At 44.8% G+C, this 18,644-nt stretch overlaps 1 protein-coding gene across 6 annotated transcripts; it reads right to left on the bottom strand.

Moving 5' to 3' along the window:
* Positions 1 to 1,243: 1,243 nt before the first annotated feature.
* Positions 1,244 to 18,339, bottom strand: LOC133219374 (protein spire homolog 1-like). 6 transcript variants are annotated; one of them, XR_009727418.1, is made up of 17 exons: positions 17,865 to 18,339; positions 17,080 to 17,111; positions 16,423 to 16,587; positions 15,661 to 15,786; positions 15,336 to 15,398; positions 12,850 to 13,011; positions 10,696 to 10,761; positions 10,125 to 10,254; positions 9,561 to 9,685; positions 9,196 to 9,271; positions 8,512 to 8,663; positions 7,293 to 7,424; positions 5,855 to 5,919; positions 4,980 to 5,007; positions 4,426 to 4,568; positions 3,090 to 3,216; positions 1,244 to 2,253 (listed from the first exon to the last, which is right to left on the bottom strand). XR_009727418.1 is itself a non-coding variant. In XM_061366647.1 (17 exons), the coding sequence occupies exons 1-16, from the start codon at positions 18,103 to 18,105 to the stop codon at positions 3,101 to 3,103; spliced, it is 1,878 nt and encodes a 625-aa protein (XP_061222631.1). In that variant the 5' UTR covers positions 18,106 to 18,339; the 3' UTR covers positions 1,246 to 2,253; positions 3,090 to 3,100. The 6 variants fall into 6 exon arrangements, 5 of the variants coding, with proteins under 5 accessions (XP_061222631.1, XP_061222630.1, XP_061222632.1 ...); XM_061366647.1 differs by having other exon boundaries at positions 1,246 to 2,253; positions 3,090 to 3,272; XM_061366646.1 differs by lacking the exon at positions 1,244 to 2,253 and having other exon boundaries at positions 2,846 to 3,272.
* Positions 18,340 to 18,644: the final 305 nt, after the last annotated feature.

The raw sequence follows: 18,644 nt of genomic DNA, 5'->3' as shown, positions 1-18,644 counted from the left end.
ATGTCCTAGCCGGCCTTGTCCCATGTATCCTCACCTTCCACCTCACCACAGCCACTGTGGCTGCCCAGACCCAGTGTGCCAGTGGGAAATGCCCACTGTACTCGCCCAGTACCAGGCTCAGGACAATGCCGTGGGACAGACAGAAATAAAGACAAACGAGGACGATTAAAACCCCTTATGTTCTAGAAGCGGCTAAAGACTGGGCACGGGCAGTAACGGAGCCTGCAGCCAGGCACTGCGAGGCAGCCCGGGCCTCACCGCGCACCTCCACTTGCTCCCGGCCCGGCCCGGCCCGGCCCCGGCGGGCAGCGCGGCCCGCGGCTGCCCCCTGCCGGAGCGGCCTGCACGGCTGGCTGCCGCGGGGTGCCGCCACCTCAGCTCCCCTCGGGGAGGCGGGCGGGCCGTGCCCGCAGGTGCTACCTGCAGGAGCCATGAGGGCTCTGTAGCCGGGCGCCCAGCCGGGAGAACCACCACGCTCAGCGGCGCGCTGCTCGGAGACCCCGCAGAGGCAGAATGAAGGGTGTCCCAGCTCAGTCCTGACTGCCCCTCCGATTAACCGAGGAGGAAAGAAGGTAGAAGTAAACTGGCCTAGACTGCCCGTAGAACGGAACATAGAACCGTTTGGCTTGGAAGGGACCTTAAGGCTCATGTAGTTCCAACCCCTTGCCACGGGCAAGGGCACCTCCCACTAGATCAGGTTGCTCAAAGCACCGTTCTTGAACACTTCAGATCTCCCTGCTCTGCTCCCAGTGGCCCAGTCCAGGCTCCTTGCTATTTGCCAGTAATAACAATTAGACTTCTGTTCCCATTTTTCAGCCATGACTCACTACTGGGATAGGACTAAAAACTGCACCTATGCTTTAAGGCAGAGAGCCATGTGATGGGACCCAGCACTGGAGCTTGTACTTCCTGCAGTGGTGGGAGAATACCAGAATGTCCCCATGTCCATGGGGAGGTTTCGCCCCAGCAGTTGGTTCTTGAGCAGGGAAGGCTCTAGCCCATATGAGAGCAACCCACAGAAGACTAGAAAGAAGATCAAGTCCTGTCCTCCAAATTACCACCTTTCAGTGGCTCCAAACAGAACAGGTTTTGCAGTCACTTCTCCATCCCTGGAAAGGGCTGCTCTTGGAGCCTTTAAAGCTCAGTCCCAGATCTGTTCCACAGGGTAGTCTCCTACTCTGCACCCCAGCTTCAGGCTGCCTGTGCCTCCTCCACCCAACTCCCAGCTAGTCTCTGCTCCCTGCAATGGGCTCTCCTTGGCCACGGCTCTTTTAGCTGTATTTAAAGATATGTACATTTCCAGTAAGCGTGCCCAAAAGCTCTCATTACTTACCTTTGTCAAGAGCAATGGCTGCATGCCAGAGTTGAGAGGACTACATGCCACTCCTGTACAGGTGGACAGAGGTTGCACTAGGCCATTACATGCCAGTGCGACCAGTACAGTGGAAGAGGAGTGATGGGAACATGGGTCTTACTGACAGCTCACTAGGTCAGGGGCAGGGAAGGTGAGGCTGTCCCTTAGCATCCAACTCCCACCCCCTTTTGGCTGTTTGTTCTGCCAGTGAGGGCATTTCATCACTCCACTCACTGCCACAAGGCAGGAAGATAAAAAGCCAGTAGAAAGAGCCCATATGGCACCACAGCAGGTATGCAAGGGACAGAACCTAGAACCACCTTTGCTCTCCAGGCTCACTTCTAGCTATCTCTAAACTACCTCACTCAGCAAGCGTCCAAGAGCACCTCCTGCCCCTGGCCCTGTGCTGTACTCATCTTGCCAGCAAGCGCAGCTGTGGCTTGGCTGCCATTCCCTGCAGCCTGCAAGGAGCCCACCTGCCTGATATGCATGTGCCTCCCAGCAGCACCAGCAATTAGCACATGCAGGAGAGGACCTGGGCAGGCAGGCTGCACCCCTCCTAATTGACTCAAGGAAGAGGAACACTTGAACTTTCTCCAAAAGGAAGCACAAGCTCCAGCTTCCCCACATTTATTTACTCACTGAGCTTGCCCAAACCTGCAAGTAGGCATCAGCTTGCAGACAGACAGATGAGAGGAAGCAGAGTTAGGCCAGCACAAAGCAGCTGGAGGTACTGACCCTTCTGGCAGTTTGGATGCAGACCTTGGGCTCAGCTTAAACATGTCTTTCTTCCCTTCTCATCTCATGGAAGGACTGGCCCTTCTCAGTCATTATTTTCTTCAGCGTGACTCATTCTAGCTACAAGTCCATTGTATCCTTCAACACTGCCTAACCAGGCCCTGCAGAACACACCAGGGAGAGCTCCATCTGAGCACCTATACCCCTTCCATACAAGCAATTTCTGAGAAGCAGACAATCACATATCACATTTTGGTTTAACCACACAATGAATTTACCAGTATTTTTCTAGAATGTCATACATCATAATTGTATAACTTAGAGTAAAGCTTAAGACCAATACAGAGAGCAATAACCTGTTGAGAACAATGTGCTCCTCAGGTGATGATGGCATTGATATATACTATGTAATTCAGTGACACAAACTGAAGAGCTATGGTGGCAAAGCACTGAGAGCACCCAAACAAAAACCGAATCAAGAGCTAGCTTCCCAAGCAAGCAGACTGAGCAGGCTGCCTGACAGCCACCAGAAGTGTTACATGCAGAGCAGTGAGTTTTAAGTGCTTTCTAGTGAGTTACCAGGAAGGACTAAGTGTTTTCAAAATGCATGGTAATACGAACAAATAACCAAGAGCTTCACTTAAGCCTCTCTGTGACAGTTTTAGGTTAAGAGTTCTTACATAGCACAAATTCTGCTCAGCAATGAATGCAAACAATGCCACAGAACAATAACTGCAGATGCAAAGGAGGACATGCTAGAGGCATGACAGTGCTTCAACCTTTATTTTTCTCAAAAACACAACAAGAATTAAAACAATTCTAAAAGCCACAAAGCTTTATAATACTTCACAATACATACATACCAACTGCGCTTCCCACTTAGACTAACCAGGCAGGGAGGTCTTGTATTCAGGCCTTTATGTCTGTGGGTGCATGAAGCCACTTCATTTACTTCAGGTACAGAACAAGTGACAGGACAAACGTATAGCAGACTCACTCCAATTTGGTTCAAGGACAGGAAGTTCTCCTGAGAGGGATGCTCTGCTGTTGACTGGAAGCCATGTTCAGCAGATACTGCTCACATTGTCTACAGATGTCTACAGTCAGCCAGTCTGCCACAGGCCCTGTGTAACAGCAGAGAGGCCGTGCTAGGCAACGGGGTTCCAAAGTAACAGGTACACTGGAGTGGGAGAGGGGAAAAAGAAAAGCAGGAAAGCTGGCACAGGTTTTTGTTGCAGGACGTAGCACTCTTCCACCCTTCCCCGCCTCTGTGGTCCAACAGTGCTAAGTGATTTAGCTAGATGCACGAGTTCAACAGAGCAGCCAGCTTCACTTAGGAAGGCTACTAAGCACCAGAACAGGTTAATTTACTGACACCTCTCTCTTGACAGTATGCCAGCCAAAGGGCTGAGGGCCAATGGGTATCTGATTGATCCAAGGTTATGGCTACATCCTTATCCTGTATGTTTGTGTTTGTTTGGTTGGTTTTTTTTTGCCATCCTGAAGTATGGCAGTAATGCAGTCACTCAGACCTCTTCTGCAGCACCTGCATTATAAGACAGACCAAACCACCACCCCACGTAGCTAACTTCAGTAGTGAACACTACCTCTGTTTTTTGGCAACTGAATTACAAGCCTTTGAACCAGAAACTGCTGTGACTTTGACCCATTAAAGAATGGGTTCAGAGAGAAAAGATGCCTATTCCCCCAGTACAGCATATAACTGATCCGGAAAGATAAGAGATAATACATCTTTTCAGTCCCTAGATATTGCACGTATACCCACAAGGTCATCCTTTTCCACCCAGAACTGTCAAAAGCTCTTTTTGAAATGGTTTCCTTTCTGTGGACAAAAAAGGAAAGAGTGTGTGTATGTATCTGGAGAGACTGAGAAGCCATCTGTGGCATTACTCTTCAGGCACTTGCAGCTGAGACCATTAGCACACTAGGTAGAAGGGGGCTCTCTTGGGTTGTAGTGACAGACCTCTGGCTGCAAGGGACAGAGTATTATAGGGTCTGGAAATTCTCATACAAATGAAGCTGTCACAAAGGAACCTTCTATGTCTGGACTAATATGAACACTTCTGAACCCAAGTAAGAAGTCTGTTAGCTCAAAGAAAAACGGATTTCACCCACACATCCTCCATTTTGGTCATCCAAAATTCATACTTCCAGAGAACAGTAGAGTAGTTATATGAGTGGCTAAACCAGTCATTCAGCATAACATTCAGCTGACCAGCACAATACTACGTACTGCTGTAAGCAAGTCTGTAGACTTGCATATACAGGCAACATCTTTTAAGGCAAGCCAGAACATCCCTGTCCTAGCTTACCCAAAATACTCCCAGTGCTCTATTTCATGCAGCAACTCTAAGCTCTTCTGCTCTTGAGTAGCTGGGTCCTCCTCTCTGGAGAGTCTCAGAAGTTTCAGAAAGTGAAGTGGGAGATGTACACATGTTCTGAAGGGCATGGACATCTGGAATCACAACACAAGTCACCTGAGTTCCCAGGGAAAACATATGCTCTTCCTTAGCAGGAAAATTCACATGGCATGCAATTGATTTATTGGTGCACTTAGAAGATAGACATTAATGTAGTGAACTTTCTGACCCTTGTATAAATAGAGCACATAGTAATCCCAACCACTTCACATAGGATGAAAGAAAAAGGAACCAGAGCTGTATTAGCTAAATATGACAAGATATGTCTGTGGCATCCTGGCTACTTTTGCACCTTGTAGTATTCCCTCTCCTTTATTCTCAGAAACAAGCTGGAGTGTACACCTGAGGTATGAGTGGGATGACAGAAAGCTGCTTATGACTAGGTAAGGTGCAGGGAAAACAGAAAATGTAGAACATCCATATGCTGTTGTAAAGACTAGACTTACCTTGATGCAGCAGTCACAGCAGACAACACTACGAGAAAAAATGTTCCCAGCATTATCATTTGAGCAAAGCTCCATGAAGATACCAAAATTGCAACTAAGGGTGACTCTCCCATAGAAGACTTAATTTGTGACTGTGGCACAATCACTTGATGGCAAAGTAAGCAAGCTTAGAACTATTCAGTTTGCCAACCCTCCTATATATCCTAATTAAAATAATCCGAAATTATGTACAAATGCAGATCTGAAATGAAGCATACATAGTTTGAAGGCTTTAACTGGAAACACCCACTACTTTTCATCCAGCACTACCACCACCAAGTTACTCAGTTTCCAATGGTTATTTACTCATTGCTTCTAATCAATTCAATGCTTCAAATAGATTTAAGATGAGCCTGAAGTTCCTCTTTTGCCCTCCCATGAACGAAAACCCTCAGATGAATAAGTGGATACAAGTAGGTCCAACTCCTTTTCCAGTCACAGGGTCTGAAGTTCAGTTTTTCAGTCCTCACCAGAATATGCTGGTACACAGTCTCTCCCACAACCTGCTCAAGCCCCTGACAGAAGTTAAATCCAGGCTTCAGAGCAGAATGTAGAGCATGATCTCAGAGAAATTTAATCTAATACACGCACAATATATTTGGTTATTGCTAGCTTAATACTAAGAGTTAAAATTGAGATACCACTTCAGAGGCAAGTTTTTCCACATCCTCTGCAGCTGTAGACACTTCAACCTGGCTTGTGCATTAAGACAAAACTGAAGGGCTCAGCAACCTGCTCCTATCCAGTTCTGCAACTGTTAGAATACAGAGTATTTTTCAGCACCGTTTCTTTACTCTTTTTCCCCCTCCTTATTCAGTCCTTTTGTACCAGCTCACCTGCTGCAGAGGTAACAGCTGTAAGGCCACTTAAGGAACATCTGCTTATGGCAGCTGAAACAGATCTGTGGAAAGAAAAGTTACTTGTGAATGCAAATGGTAAATATCTTTGTGCCAACAGTATCCACTGCCTGCCAAAGAGCAAGCATATAAACCAACCTTCTAAAGGCTTTAGATTCACATACAATAACAGAGATCCAATAAAGGATAGCAAAGACACAAGAATTATAAAAGCTAAAAAGGCAAAAAAGGTCTTACTTGTAGGCCAGTGTTTTTATGATGCAGAGGTTTGGGGCAGCTGCCAGATAACAGGAGTGTTAAAAAAAAGCTCTCTTGAGCAAACAATAGCTGTATTGTGCAAGAGTGTAACAGTAGCTAGTTAAGACAGAGAGAAGAAGAGAGACATTCTTTGAGGTAGACTGCAGCAGTCCCAAAGAGATTAAGTTGGGGCAAATTTCAATCGAATCCTGAAGCAAAAAATGAGTCATAAGGAAGCTGATGAGTCACTTGAACTTTATAAAAAAAGGAATACATTCATACACAGCTGGCAGTCAGAAGTGATATTATCTTGAGAAGCAGAGCTTGGGAGAGCTAAAAAAACTTCAGCAGCGACAACAAAGAGAGTAAGAGAGCCATTTTAGAATAGGCAGGCAGCAGGCAAGTTAAAGCAGGGTTAGTAAGTCCTAGGCAAGAAGAACACAAGTCTCAGGAGCATCAGACAGATTGTGGCAGCAGCACAGCTCTGCTAGCAGAACCCTTTGGCTCTGCCTGTACTGCTAAATAAGTGAGGGCAAGAAGCTGACCCCAAAGCCAAGTAGCACAGACTTCCTCACATCTGTGGTGTAAAGGCCTTGTACTCACAACATCTGTTATAGCAGGACTGGTTACAACACCCCATCTAAAGGGGCTCAGTGAATAAGCCAGCAGTTGAGCAGAGTGGACAGCCAACAGGACTGTGCTGCAGGTCGCCCTGTCCCTCTCATCTCACTGAGCTCTGCCTTTACTCAGCAATTCAGCTGCCTTCACAGTCAGCATAACTCAGGTGTGGGAGCCTGAGTTAAGAGCCTTTGTCTGTTTAGCAGTACCAAACACCAGCTGGTTACTTTGTGATTTCAAAGCTGGCCAACAGACTTGGCAGTCTGCTCTCCTAGCATGGAAATAATAGTACAAGAAGTATTAAGCAAAGGCTGGGTTACTTTCTACACAACTCACACAGCTTAAGCTTGATTAGAAGCCATTACCACACAATGTGTTAAAAGATTTTTACAGCCTAGGGCCAAACACAATGTATTAAAGATTTTTACAGCCTAGGGCCAAACATGGATCAGCTGTATGAACAGGATATATTGAGACAGAGCACCTCAGAGTTCAGCACTAAAGGCCACGAAGCCAGCCAGCTTTTGAAAAGGCAAGGACAGCACAAAGAGAAGAAGCATACCTTTGCTCTTGGAAAGACACCATCACTACCTCCTTGGAAGAAGCCTTGCCCTTGCAGCACCATCATTGCATATCTGGTTCCAATCAGCTCAGCAATGGTAGGTGTTGGCCACTTCATAGGAAAGGGACCGTCCTATCAAAAAGACAGAAGTTAAGCATTCAGAGAAAGCTGAAGGAAGTAGATACCTGAGGAGGTCACGCTCAAAACTCAGTCCCAAAAGGCTCAGGAGCATTCATCCCCAAAACTCAGCTTTGCCAGTGATGAGAAACATCAGCTGACTCTTTGACAATACTAGCAAAGGGACTACTACAGGGGTTTTAGTGGTTGCTACAGTTTTCAAGCAACTTCCTGACACCTCATTAGGTAAGCAGGTTACTCGGTCCCCATAGTAGTTAATACCGTGTCCAGAGCCAGCCTTCAGGGAATTTTACCCTTTGGTACAGATCACAGCACAGATGGCCTCCTGGCCCCTCTTTGGTACAGGATCTTTTCCACAGCATAACACTCTCTTGCCTGCTCTTTCGCAAGACTCACTGGGCCCACACCAATGGCAGCTCTGGTCTGGTGATTAACCAGGAGAGACAACAGTGCTTTTATCCCCAGATAAGGAGCCCAGCCCACCTGCATTCACTACTGAATGAAGAGGTCACACAGAATTATGGCCAGTTTAGAGACTTGCCAGGGTGGGTGCAGGAGATGCAGAAGGAAAGGAGGCAAGGGCACAGCACACTTCATCAGGTGGGGCCATAATTCAGAAGGCTGCACAGGTACACCCAAAACACATCATTGCTCCCACAACAGTCATTCAAAGCCTGATGACTTCAGTACCACATATATTTAGAAGTTTGTGATTGTATCAGAATCTAAAATGAATGAGAGGAGAAGGAAAAAGCACAAACAGCCCCACTGTCAACTACAGTCTGCTTGAGGAAGCCTTGACAGACACTTTCAAGTAATGCAGTGGTATTTTTCCCTTCTTGTATGAGGACCTCTATTTCCTATCATGCAAACTGGGAAGCCTCCACAAAGACACTAGAGCATCCAGTCTTCAATTAAGCATCTCCAAGGAGAGAATAATATATCAGCTTAATATCAGTATACAATATGGTGCAAGATGAAAACCACAAAACATGCTTACTGCTTGCAGAGATCAAGGTGCAAGCTCTAGTCGTTACCAGATGTATCAGACCAGGTGTGCTAGCAGACATGCTGGACTTACAAGCTCTTTGCTTTGAAGGCCTCTCTCTACAGAACTGGACCTTCCTCTGTAAGGAGGCAGCTGCATTTGGTCAGCATTCAGGAAGCCATTAGGTTTAATGTCTCCTAGCATGGGTGCACTCACAGGAGGACATGTGCAACTTGCAGCAAGACCTGGAGAGGAAGAGAGTTTGAGGGTATAGAAAACCAGCAGGCAGTTTCTAAGTATTCACCCCAAAAGCTGAATGCTTAAGAGCATTACACTGCCTTCTGAAGGTAGCAAGGCTTACATTTCTCTCCCTCAACACCCATTAGCTCAGATAACAAAAAGCAGAGGTTACAGTAATTACGCTTGTCAGTAGGCAGTGACAAGGTTTCATTAGCACTATTTAGTTTAATAGTATTAAGTGGTGCACTTTCTACTTGAACATTCAAAACACCCATTTAGCTTCTACTGTGGATTCCAATTAGGCCTTTGGGAACATGCTATCATTGTTTTGAAGCTGCAGGAGCTATACAAATTTCAGTCAACTGCAGAGCAATGGTTTTCTAAGGGCACCTCCCCAGAAGCATTACTTAGCACTGGAGCTTCTCCTGTTAAAGTGCTTTCAGGTGATCAAAGGGTACGGTGAGCCCACCCTAAGGCTTTGGGAACCCAGCAGGCCACTGACACCTGGTCTAAATGTGCAGCTAAAAGTACACTGACCTGCACTGTTGCTGGATACTACTGCTGACCTAGCTGAGGCAAGCCAGGAGCTGGAGGGCAGGTTCAGAGTGTTTTCCTATAAGATGGAGGACAGAACAATCACTCCTATGAACATTAAAACTTCTGCAGGATCTAGTTTTAAAAGACCAGAGCAGGCCTTGGCTCTATAGACTGCTATCATGCCACAGTGTTTAAACATGGCATGAGCTTCTGTAGCAGGAAGGACTTCAGGGAATCTAGTAATACCACATTCCTTCACTTTGGAAAGACAAGACTGCCCACACTGGGATTTGAACCTGATGTCCCAAGCTATATGTGTGTGCAGATCTAGTGCCTCTCCAGACTCCTTTCACTTAAACCTTTACCTGAAGTCCTGGTCCCAGATGCTGTCTTGTAGTGTCGACAATTTTAAACCCTGTACTGTCATCCTGGAGAGTCTGGAAACTATCGCTTGGAGATTTCAAGGCAGTATTTGGTGTCACAAGCATTTCTGCATGGGAGAGGGGAACAAAAATCCCCATACACACAGACAAGATAAAGGTATCGTGCTGTGACAAAACAACAAATTTAATATCCACACATCAGAATTTGCTATTTGGCTAGACTTTGTCATGCTAGTAACAATATTTTAGCTTTAGGTAATGGTCAAAATCTTGTTCTTTCACTTAGTGGACAGACAAATTTGAACTCCCATTTAATAAAGGGTAAGTTGAAACATCTTTTGAGACTTAATAAGCCTCAAACAGATTTTCTAGAAAGAACCATTCTTATGCCATACCACCTCTATCACAAAACATTTGCATCCCACCTCCCTTGCATTTTATATGCTATGGAAAAGATGAGTGGTCTTCCATTTCAAAAACCATCTATTACTTTTAGTTAACACTGACTTTACTTGCATGCTTGATAGGTCACTTTGTAGCGGGTACCTTTGGGCCTGCTCCCATTTTCCCTTGCTGCTGATGACTGAAGCTTCTGCAGTTGTTTTACTTTCACCATGAGCTGTTCATGCCAGTTGGACTCCTGTGGCATGTGCTCTTTCAGCTTCCTCTCCAGCACCTGGGAGCAAAACACAGGACAAGAAAAAGTCAAGACCAAAGTGGCAACAGAGCTATTTCTTCAGCAATGGCACTGTTTTAACAAGTGCCTCTCACCCACTGGGCCCTGCACACAAACAAATTCTAGATAATGCATACTAGAATACTTTATCAACTCTCAAATTTGAAACTGAGAACTCCAGGAGTACTTTCAGGACCACAGAATGTTCCAAATGGGAGAAACAGTGGAGGAATTAGGGAGATTGACTATCTTTCTTCTATGCAGATGTCACCCCCCATTTTCTAACCACGCATTTTGGCAGTAGGGTGTGCCCAAAAGTTAAGTGTGATTAATATACCCTCCTCCCAAACCCAAACCAGTAACCCTATATTCCTAAGTTGTCCTGTCAGCTGCAAAATCATCTTGTTTTGCTGTCACTAGACACAGCACCAGGTTACCTACAGGTTTCAGATGAGGCTTGGGGACAGCTACATCAGCTTTGGGGGTCCTGTGTTTCTGCTCGATTACCTGAAAGAACAGAAATTATGCTTGAACAACAGTTCTTTCGCTGCTCCTGATACACACTCCTATTCAGTGGCACACTGAATGACTCAAATCAGGATTTGGGAATGGGGAGGTAGGAAAGGCATGACAAAACTGAGTTGGGAAGAGAAGAATTATGAGATTAATTTACATGGGGTTTGGTAGAAACATATTTACAAGGCTTGCACAAGAAGCATACAGCCTTCTAGCTTGTGAACTGATCTGAAAAGCCACTAAATAACATTGTACTCAAATTTTAATATCAGGAATGATCCTGACAAGCAGGATCACATTCAGCAACAACTCAAGCTCCAGGGTGGAGAGTAACTGAATGGGTTAACAAGACTGTAACAGGAACAGTAGAAGCAGGCAGCTGTATATATACAGCTACATATGTAATGTAGCTTATGCATACAGCTACGTATACGTGCGTAAGCTGTATACATAAGATATATGTAAGCCAGAGACTGGCTTACAGTCCTACACAAACTAGGAACACCAGCAAGATAGAATTGCAGAGCAGGTATTCACAGGAGGCAGACTGTCTCCATCATCAAGCCCTGTGCTCGCTGCATAGGAGAGAGCTGGCAGAAGTTGCACATGCATGTCTTTAGCTGCCCCATTTCACTTATTCTTACTTTGAGGCTATGCCATTTACTTTCCCTGTGTGTACAGCTTCCGAACAGGTGGGAGTGAAGGTAGAAAAACACTACAGCTTCCCACAATAGCTGTAGTTTTCATTCATTTGCAAATTAGAGTACTGTTTGCTAGAGAAGCTTTACAATAGCTGATGAGGAAATTCTTGTTTAAAAGCCTTCACAAACACCTGAGCAGTAGCACTCTATGCTTTCTTCTAGCACTTCTGACTACTACTTTTCAAGCATGTTGGTGATTCTCTCTCAACCACAAAAAAATAAAAAAAAGGAAATAAAATCAAGACCCAGCTCATACTGCCACCTTGAGTTATGGTTCTGTACTGCACAGTGCATTGGTACACAGTGCATTGCAAGGAGCATAAGTAGTTACGATGTACTGTCTCCTTTCCACTACTATTCATTTATACATCAATGAAGATATCGCCTCCAGAGAAATGTCATAGCTTTATCTGGAGGCTGGAGTCACAGTCAAGACAAACAAGACTTGGATTTTATAAAAGTATAGGCTTTCGCTGAGACTTCTAAACCCCCTGCCCTCCAGCAGCACCAACAAGGAGAAAAAACCCCAATGTCTAGTGCTGTATGCAAAGTTTTCACCTTTAAAAATACTCTTCATTACAAGTAGAGTTGTCTCATCTTCTGCCAAGGCGTCTGTTTGCAAAGCATGCCAATGCCACAAAGCCTTATGCCAGTGTTTTAGATCTGCTCATCATTTCCAGCTCAAGCTGCAGCAAGTGAACAGCATTACAAGCCTTTGGAGGCATCCCAGACATTTTTGTCTCTGGTCATCTTCACCAACCAGCCACATTGTTGGAAGCCCCTGCCACTTGAGTCAGCACAGCAGCTGCCCCTGGAAGGGAATCAGCAGTTTTTCTACCCTGAGTAAACTCCTGCAGTAGCTCATGTACACTGCCTAGAGGCCTCTGACTGAGGCTGAGCAAAGGACTCAAAAGTGCTTTTGCACTTGCACATATCCTATATCTGTGAAGGCAAGGAAACAAGTGAGAGATGCCAGGTACAGCTCAGCTAAAGGAGCCTGGGAGGACACAAGTGTCCCAGGTGGGAAGCATAAGTGGGCAAAAGCATTTCATGAAACTGTTGCATACAAGGCAACGCAATTGTTCCAGGAAAGGAAGTCGCTGACCCCTGAAGGGAGAAAAAGTTCACCATCCAGCTTTAGGAAAGAGTGGATACCCCCCAACTTAAAAAGTTATAGGAACTTAAGAACCTGAGTGGACAAACAGGGTGAATTAATGCTGAGCTGCAGCTGAGAGGGTACTTCTAAGTCCAGATGCTTCTGGACTTGAAAGTACCTTTGAGAAAGCCAGTCTTTCGGAGGAGAGGTCTCAACAAATACTATTTAGAAATGAGGTAGAACGGGTGGTTTCAAAGTCGTCCATTGACTGCAGTCACTCACCTTCCGAAGGGTGAACCTCTTGCACTGAATATCATCCAAAAGTAATTCATAGGGAGAATGGGTACGTTCTGCTGGAGGCAAGCGATGCTGTGGCCGCTCAGTAGCTTTACGCAGCTTCACACCCTTCTGCAGCTCACGAACAACACTGGACCACAGGAATGCCTCAGAGAAACCAGTCAGGGCCTAGTCAACAGCTGGCTAGAACACATGGAGTAGATCCCATCCCATACCCTCCCTCCATGTAATGGGGCACATTTAGCAGCTGAAGTCATTCAGAAATACAAGTGTGTCCTTAACACTACTTTCAACTCACTGCCAGATTAGGGCCCAGTACCACAGCAGAGAATTGCTTATCTTTGCAGAAGTTAATTTACAACAAGGGAGCTGGCTCACCAGGCTTATTCCCAAATTTTGTCATTAACTTCATGAACATACTTCAGCAAAACACAGCTTCTGCTGCCAGGTAGCTGGAGCCATTTTCTTGAATACCTGAATGCTTCCTGCTAGTGCTCCAGGTGCCAGAGCTTTTTCATATTATTTGATCCAAGAAAACCTTGGGAATTAAATACCTAATCTTACCATTAAAATCCTCTGAACTTTCAGAAACCAAGGGTTGAAGGGTCCACGGACAAAGAAATACTTCACACACACACACACAATACTACACACAGACAAAATCATACTTCAACTTTCCCAGCAGCCTACATTAGCAGTTTCAGCCTGGAGACACAACCTGGTAATTGACATCTGCTCATCCTGTTCCTGTATTAATATCTGCGGATGCTCAGGCATGCAGTGTAACCCAACACAAGTTAAAAGCAGAAAAAAAAAAATAAAAATCAACTGAATAGCATGTTTAAACACCACTGCAATGGAACTGTTAAGTCAACAGCTTATCTGGATCCCAAAGGCAAACTGAATGAGAACAAGTGATTGTATTATAAACGGTGAAAGGGAAGCAAAATATTTTAGACCACTGCCTCAGCACAAAGTTTGACTTAAACTCCTCTCCCTTTTCCACTTACAGTATGAAGCATCTTCCCTCAACTTACCCCTTCAGCCATTCCATGGATTGTCACACACAAAATGCTGCAACACTCTACACCCACTGCCTTCAGTTCAACAGATGAGTGGCAAGACAGCTATATTCTCACTGCTTAGATTTCAAGGCAAAGATTGTCTTGTGACATGTACGGATAAGCTCTGCAGAGGCTACATGCTATCGGGCTGTGATCTAGGTTTCAGAAGGCCTGCATTGTAGCAGTCCACACAAAAAAGTGTGGCCCAGAGAGAGCATTATCTGCTTGGCACCACTCAAGGCATCAGCTCTAATCTGTGGGATCCCAGTGAAGTTGGCATTCTGGTTATTTTAAACTGAAGAGTTTGTCAGAGCAATGCAACCAACTGGTGCTTAGGGACTTGGAAACTAGACATCCTGCTTTGGAATTCATGCCTCCTGAAGGACGAGAGGCCAAATACACTGGCCTTCAGGCCACATGGCAAAGCCCATGTATTATTCATGTATTCCCTACAGAAAAGAGCTATAGCAGTTGATGAGTTTGTGGTTTCAGATAGCTTGCCAGTTTATTTTAATAGATCACAAAATTGAGAATATGCCCAAACACACATTTCACAAACATTTTCATACAAATAGTTTGAGCAAGCTTCAAAGCAAGTGCTATTTAGACAAAGGGAGCAAGTCCACGAGTCTCTTGGGGCTTGCCGTTTGCCTCTACAGACTCTAGACTACAGTGCATTTGTTTATGCTGGGCAGAGCTCCAGCCAGAAGAGCTATTTGTTTCTGATTGAGCCCTGACGGTGCACGGCCTTGAAAAGACTGAGTTGCTTTATTTGCCCCAAAGAGAGTCCAAGTTCTATGGAAGGAGAGGATGGAAAGACAAGAAAGGCAGTGAGCAGAAGGTAGTGGGTACATCTCCAACCTCGCCCTCCTTCAGCCCTTTGTTTGAGCTGCTGGAGCTACACAACCACAAAGATGGACACAACTAACGGCCTTCAGTTCCCTCCAGCCCTGAACCAGCACAGACTCCACACAGAAAGAGTGAACTAGTCCACCCCAGTGCTGCCACCAACAGTTTGGGCGTTTTTAGTCCAGCTACAAGGGAGGAAGAGATTGCTTTTGGCAAATATCAGTCGCTGCCAAGAGCTGGAGGCTCACTTGCAGGAAAAAACACTTACTCTGAAGACTGCCTCAAACTTCATTTTTAGAAGTTATTTAAGTTGAACCACGAAGACAATCTTTGTGAGGTGTAAATGTCCATGTGGGGTTAACACACAAACTGGTTTAACTTCAAGTCCACTCTCCAAATTGTTTTGGAGATGACTCTTTAGCTACTTAAGCTTTGAACAACCTAACAAGTTTCATTTGATTTCATGCTCTACTTTTCATAGAGGAGTCAATGAAAAGCCACAGAGCCAAGGTAAACAAAAACCACACCCCCTCATAATGAAGGGATTAGGTCCCTTACCCAGTGTTTGTCCTTCTGAAGGGTCTTTTCCACCACACCTTCCGCATCCATTTTTCTCAGACTCTGAGAAAGAAGCACATGAAGTCATGATCTTGTACTGTTCAGTACCAATTACTAATGTTAATCTGAAAAGCCTAGAAGCCTCAGACACCTCAACTATCAAAAGCTACAACTTACTAACATGGTGCAGAAACAGTAGACCTTCACATCGTGAAAATAACCCTTCAGCTAGGTACTGTATTTTTAGTGCAGCAGGAAGGTTACTTTAGAACTAGGTGTGTGAATGCAGAGGGAATAGGCAGCTAAGTAGTGATCTCAAATGTACCTCTTTGGAGGTCTGGATGACAGTTATAAGCTTCTTAAGTTCCATATATCCAGTAAACAGTCTCCTACAGGTAATTTGGTAATGGCTGGTAGCCTCAGAAGACCTGGACAAGTGCTCCTCACAGGCCTGAAAGAAGTGCAGCTAGTTAAGAGAAATCTTAACATGAAAAATAAGTTTGGATGGAATAAAGCAAGATTCTGTTTTCTCAATCCATAGTTAAAAAACATCTTCTTCACAGCCCCATTGTACCTTTCCCCCCAACTATTGCAGATGCAGAGGAACAAAGCAACAAGATGTCCCATCTTGTATGTACAATAATGTAAGTAGCTGTGTTATTTATCTTGTTCTCCATAAGATGGAAAGTTTCTTATACCTTTAAATTATGGTTGAGAGGAAAATATTACTTTGAGACATTCAAATCCCAGCTTTTGCAGAAACTGAACAGTAAGGACAAGTGATACCCCCGCCCCCCCCGCCATTATCCATAGTCTTCTAGGTATTGAAGACTATGTACAGAAGGGCTTTGTAGACACAGCTGTACAAGAGACATGTCCAGTCTTCATTCTTATTTCTTTTCCATAGGCACTTGGGTGCATTTAAACTTGTTTTGTGATTTTTCTCTGATTGGAAAGCCACATGCTCCCTCTATGCCCTCCAGCAAGCTGCTGAGCCTTTTCCCAGAAGTGGTCTTGCCCTTAGTTAACAGCATGGTTCCTCAACTCTTCTAAAGCTATTATATTTATTAAGTGGGAAAAAGGAAACCTTTATAACATCCTGCAGGGTGACTGCTGGTTTCATTGCCCCATCATCCAATTTCAACATTAAGTACAGCAGTTTCTCCAAAGGATCACTCAGTTCTCGCTCCACTTGGTCACTGATTCCCCAGTCCAGGGCTTCATAGATCACTATTCCCAAGTACTCCAACAGCTGCAGACAGAGCCAAAGGAAACAGTGTAGTGCAAAGTGTTGTGGAAAACTTCACAGCTATCACTTTCCAACCATGAGTGCACCCTCCACTGCTTCTCAGGGCAGAGCACCTCTCTCTGGACAAGAAGGCCCCAAAAGGCAGCTAGATGCTCATTGGATAGCCTGAGATACTACCTAAATAAGCTGCTTTAAGATTTTAAAGCAGCCTTAGCTAGCACCTCTAAGTTGTAAGTCATTAAGACAAAAAAAGACTGTGGGCTATTCCACAATAGGCAGCATCTGTCCACATTGTTTCCCAGCCCCACTGGCTTGCTGGAGTTCAGTCCTGGCATTCTGTTTCATTTTCCAGATTGCAAGGGACGGTCACTCTCAAAGGGCACAGCAAGTTTAAGCACTTTCATAGTTTAAAAGACATCTGCATCTCCTGAACTGGCTTTCCATTACAGCAGCATTGTATCTGCACACATAACAAATGTGAAGACACAGACTTACCTTGTCCTCTGACTGCTGAATGCTGCCAACATCTGAAAGGGAAAGAAAAGAGGAAGAAAAAGATAACTGCATAGGCACTGAAAAACAGCTTTTGGAATCCCTCTCAAGAGAGGGAAACTAGAATTCTTGGCAGTAAGGAAACAAACCCCTCTAACATCAGACTCCTGAAAAGCAATACAGGACACTCTCCTTGTTACAAGCATTAACCCCAAACTAACATCTGCAGAATACTTTTATACTTTAACTAATACATATCTAAACACAAGGAAGACCGAGGATCTTTTTCTTCATTCTTTAGTACCAGCTCTTGTCCCTGGAGGGTTAGCCCACCATTGAAAAGTGCAGTAGCGCAGCCAAGCTATGTGTAAGAAAGGCATGTTGCCACTTGCTGGCTAAATGTAGTGACAAAAACAGGGAAACTGACAGTCATAGACCTGTCTTGAGAGATACCATAACAAAAGAACCATAGTTTGGAAGATTTGACAAGGACATATAATAAAACTTCAGATTATTTATTTCAAATAACACAAGCAGTAACAAAATTTTATCCCATCTATACCCTAGAACAAATAACTCACTAGGGCACTACCAGAAAAGCTAGTAGGCTGTATGTGTGTATTATCACCCATCTATGGTCCTTTGAAATTAAGTTCAGGCAGCAGAATAGCTTCATGACAATATATTAGAGGGAAAATGGGGGAGAAGGGAAAGGTATTTCCTCACTTCATGCCCCACATGCCAGCCCATTATAAGAACAAGCCTTGGCAGCCCTTACACACACTTACCGGACTCATGGTACACCATGAAAGAAGCAGTACCATCAGCATGGATAAAGATGCTTTCAGGACCATTTATGAATACAGAATGGAGAAGTGGACACAGCCCTTTGGCCAACTGCTTCATTTTACAGCAACATTGAAAGCAGACAGCCCAGGCTTGCTCCTCACTCAAAGGATGGTCAAAACACCTCAGAATCTCAGCTAGAGAAACCTTTGTAATCCTCTGCTCACACCACAGAAACGCCATTTTCACTTTTACCTCCTAACTCCCAGCCTACCCTAAGAAACCCAACACTCTCCTTCCTAGCCCAGGCTTCTGCCTTTAATCCTCTTTGCCTCCTGGTTTGGTTTGCGCTCACCTTTTTCCAACAGGTGTGAGCATTAATGCTAATTTTGCTCTATAGCTTTAAAGGGACACCACTTTAATCTGCATTTGCATGAGGCTCCTTGACAGAAAACAGAAAGTACACAACAAATGTACTGTAAAGAAATCATACTCAGGTTTTACTCTTATCATTCCTAACAAATCTATTAAGTGGAATACTAATGCTGGCAAGTAAGAAAAGGCTGCATTCAACTTCAGGCAGAGGGAAGGACGGAGGAAATAATGTCTTATACTCAGGAGAGAATAACTCACAGATAACCATGAAAAGTCAATCCATTTCATGGGAAGCTATTCTGGGAGCACTAATACATTACAGCAATCAACTCCACAAGGCACCTGTGTCCACCACAAGGCCCACTCCTGCCTGGCCTTGACCCTTTGGCTCTGCCATAAGAAATACC

This window comes from Neopsephotus bourkii, unplaced genomic scaffold (genome assembly GCF_033783945.1).
Source record: "Neopsephotus bourkii isolate Nb327-2 ecotype Australia unplaced genomic scaffold, CSIRO-AGI_Nbou_v1 NB_1350, whole genome shotgun sequence".
NCBI lineage: Eukaryota > Metazoa > Chordata > Aves > Psittaciformes > Psittacidae > Neopsephotus > Neopsephotus bourkii.
This window is presented reverse-complemented; position numbering and strand designations above follow the sequence as displayed.

Coding starts and splice junctions, on each gene's coding strand:
- LOC133219374 (XM_061366647.1), bottom strand. CDS start 18,105: ATGGCGTTTCTGTGGTGTGAGCAGAGGATTACAAAGGTTTCTCTAGCT. Junction 8,664..9,195: donor AGTATCCAGCAACAGTGCAG/GTCAGTGTACTT, acceptor CTTCCTCTCCAG/GTCTTGCTGCAAGTTGCACA. Junction 7,425..8,511: donor GCCTTCAAAGCAAAGAGCTT/GTAAGTCCAGCA, acceptor TCTTTTTGATAG/GACGGTCCCTTTCCTATGAA.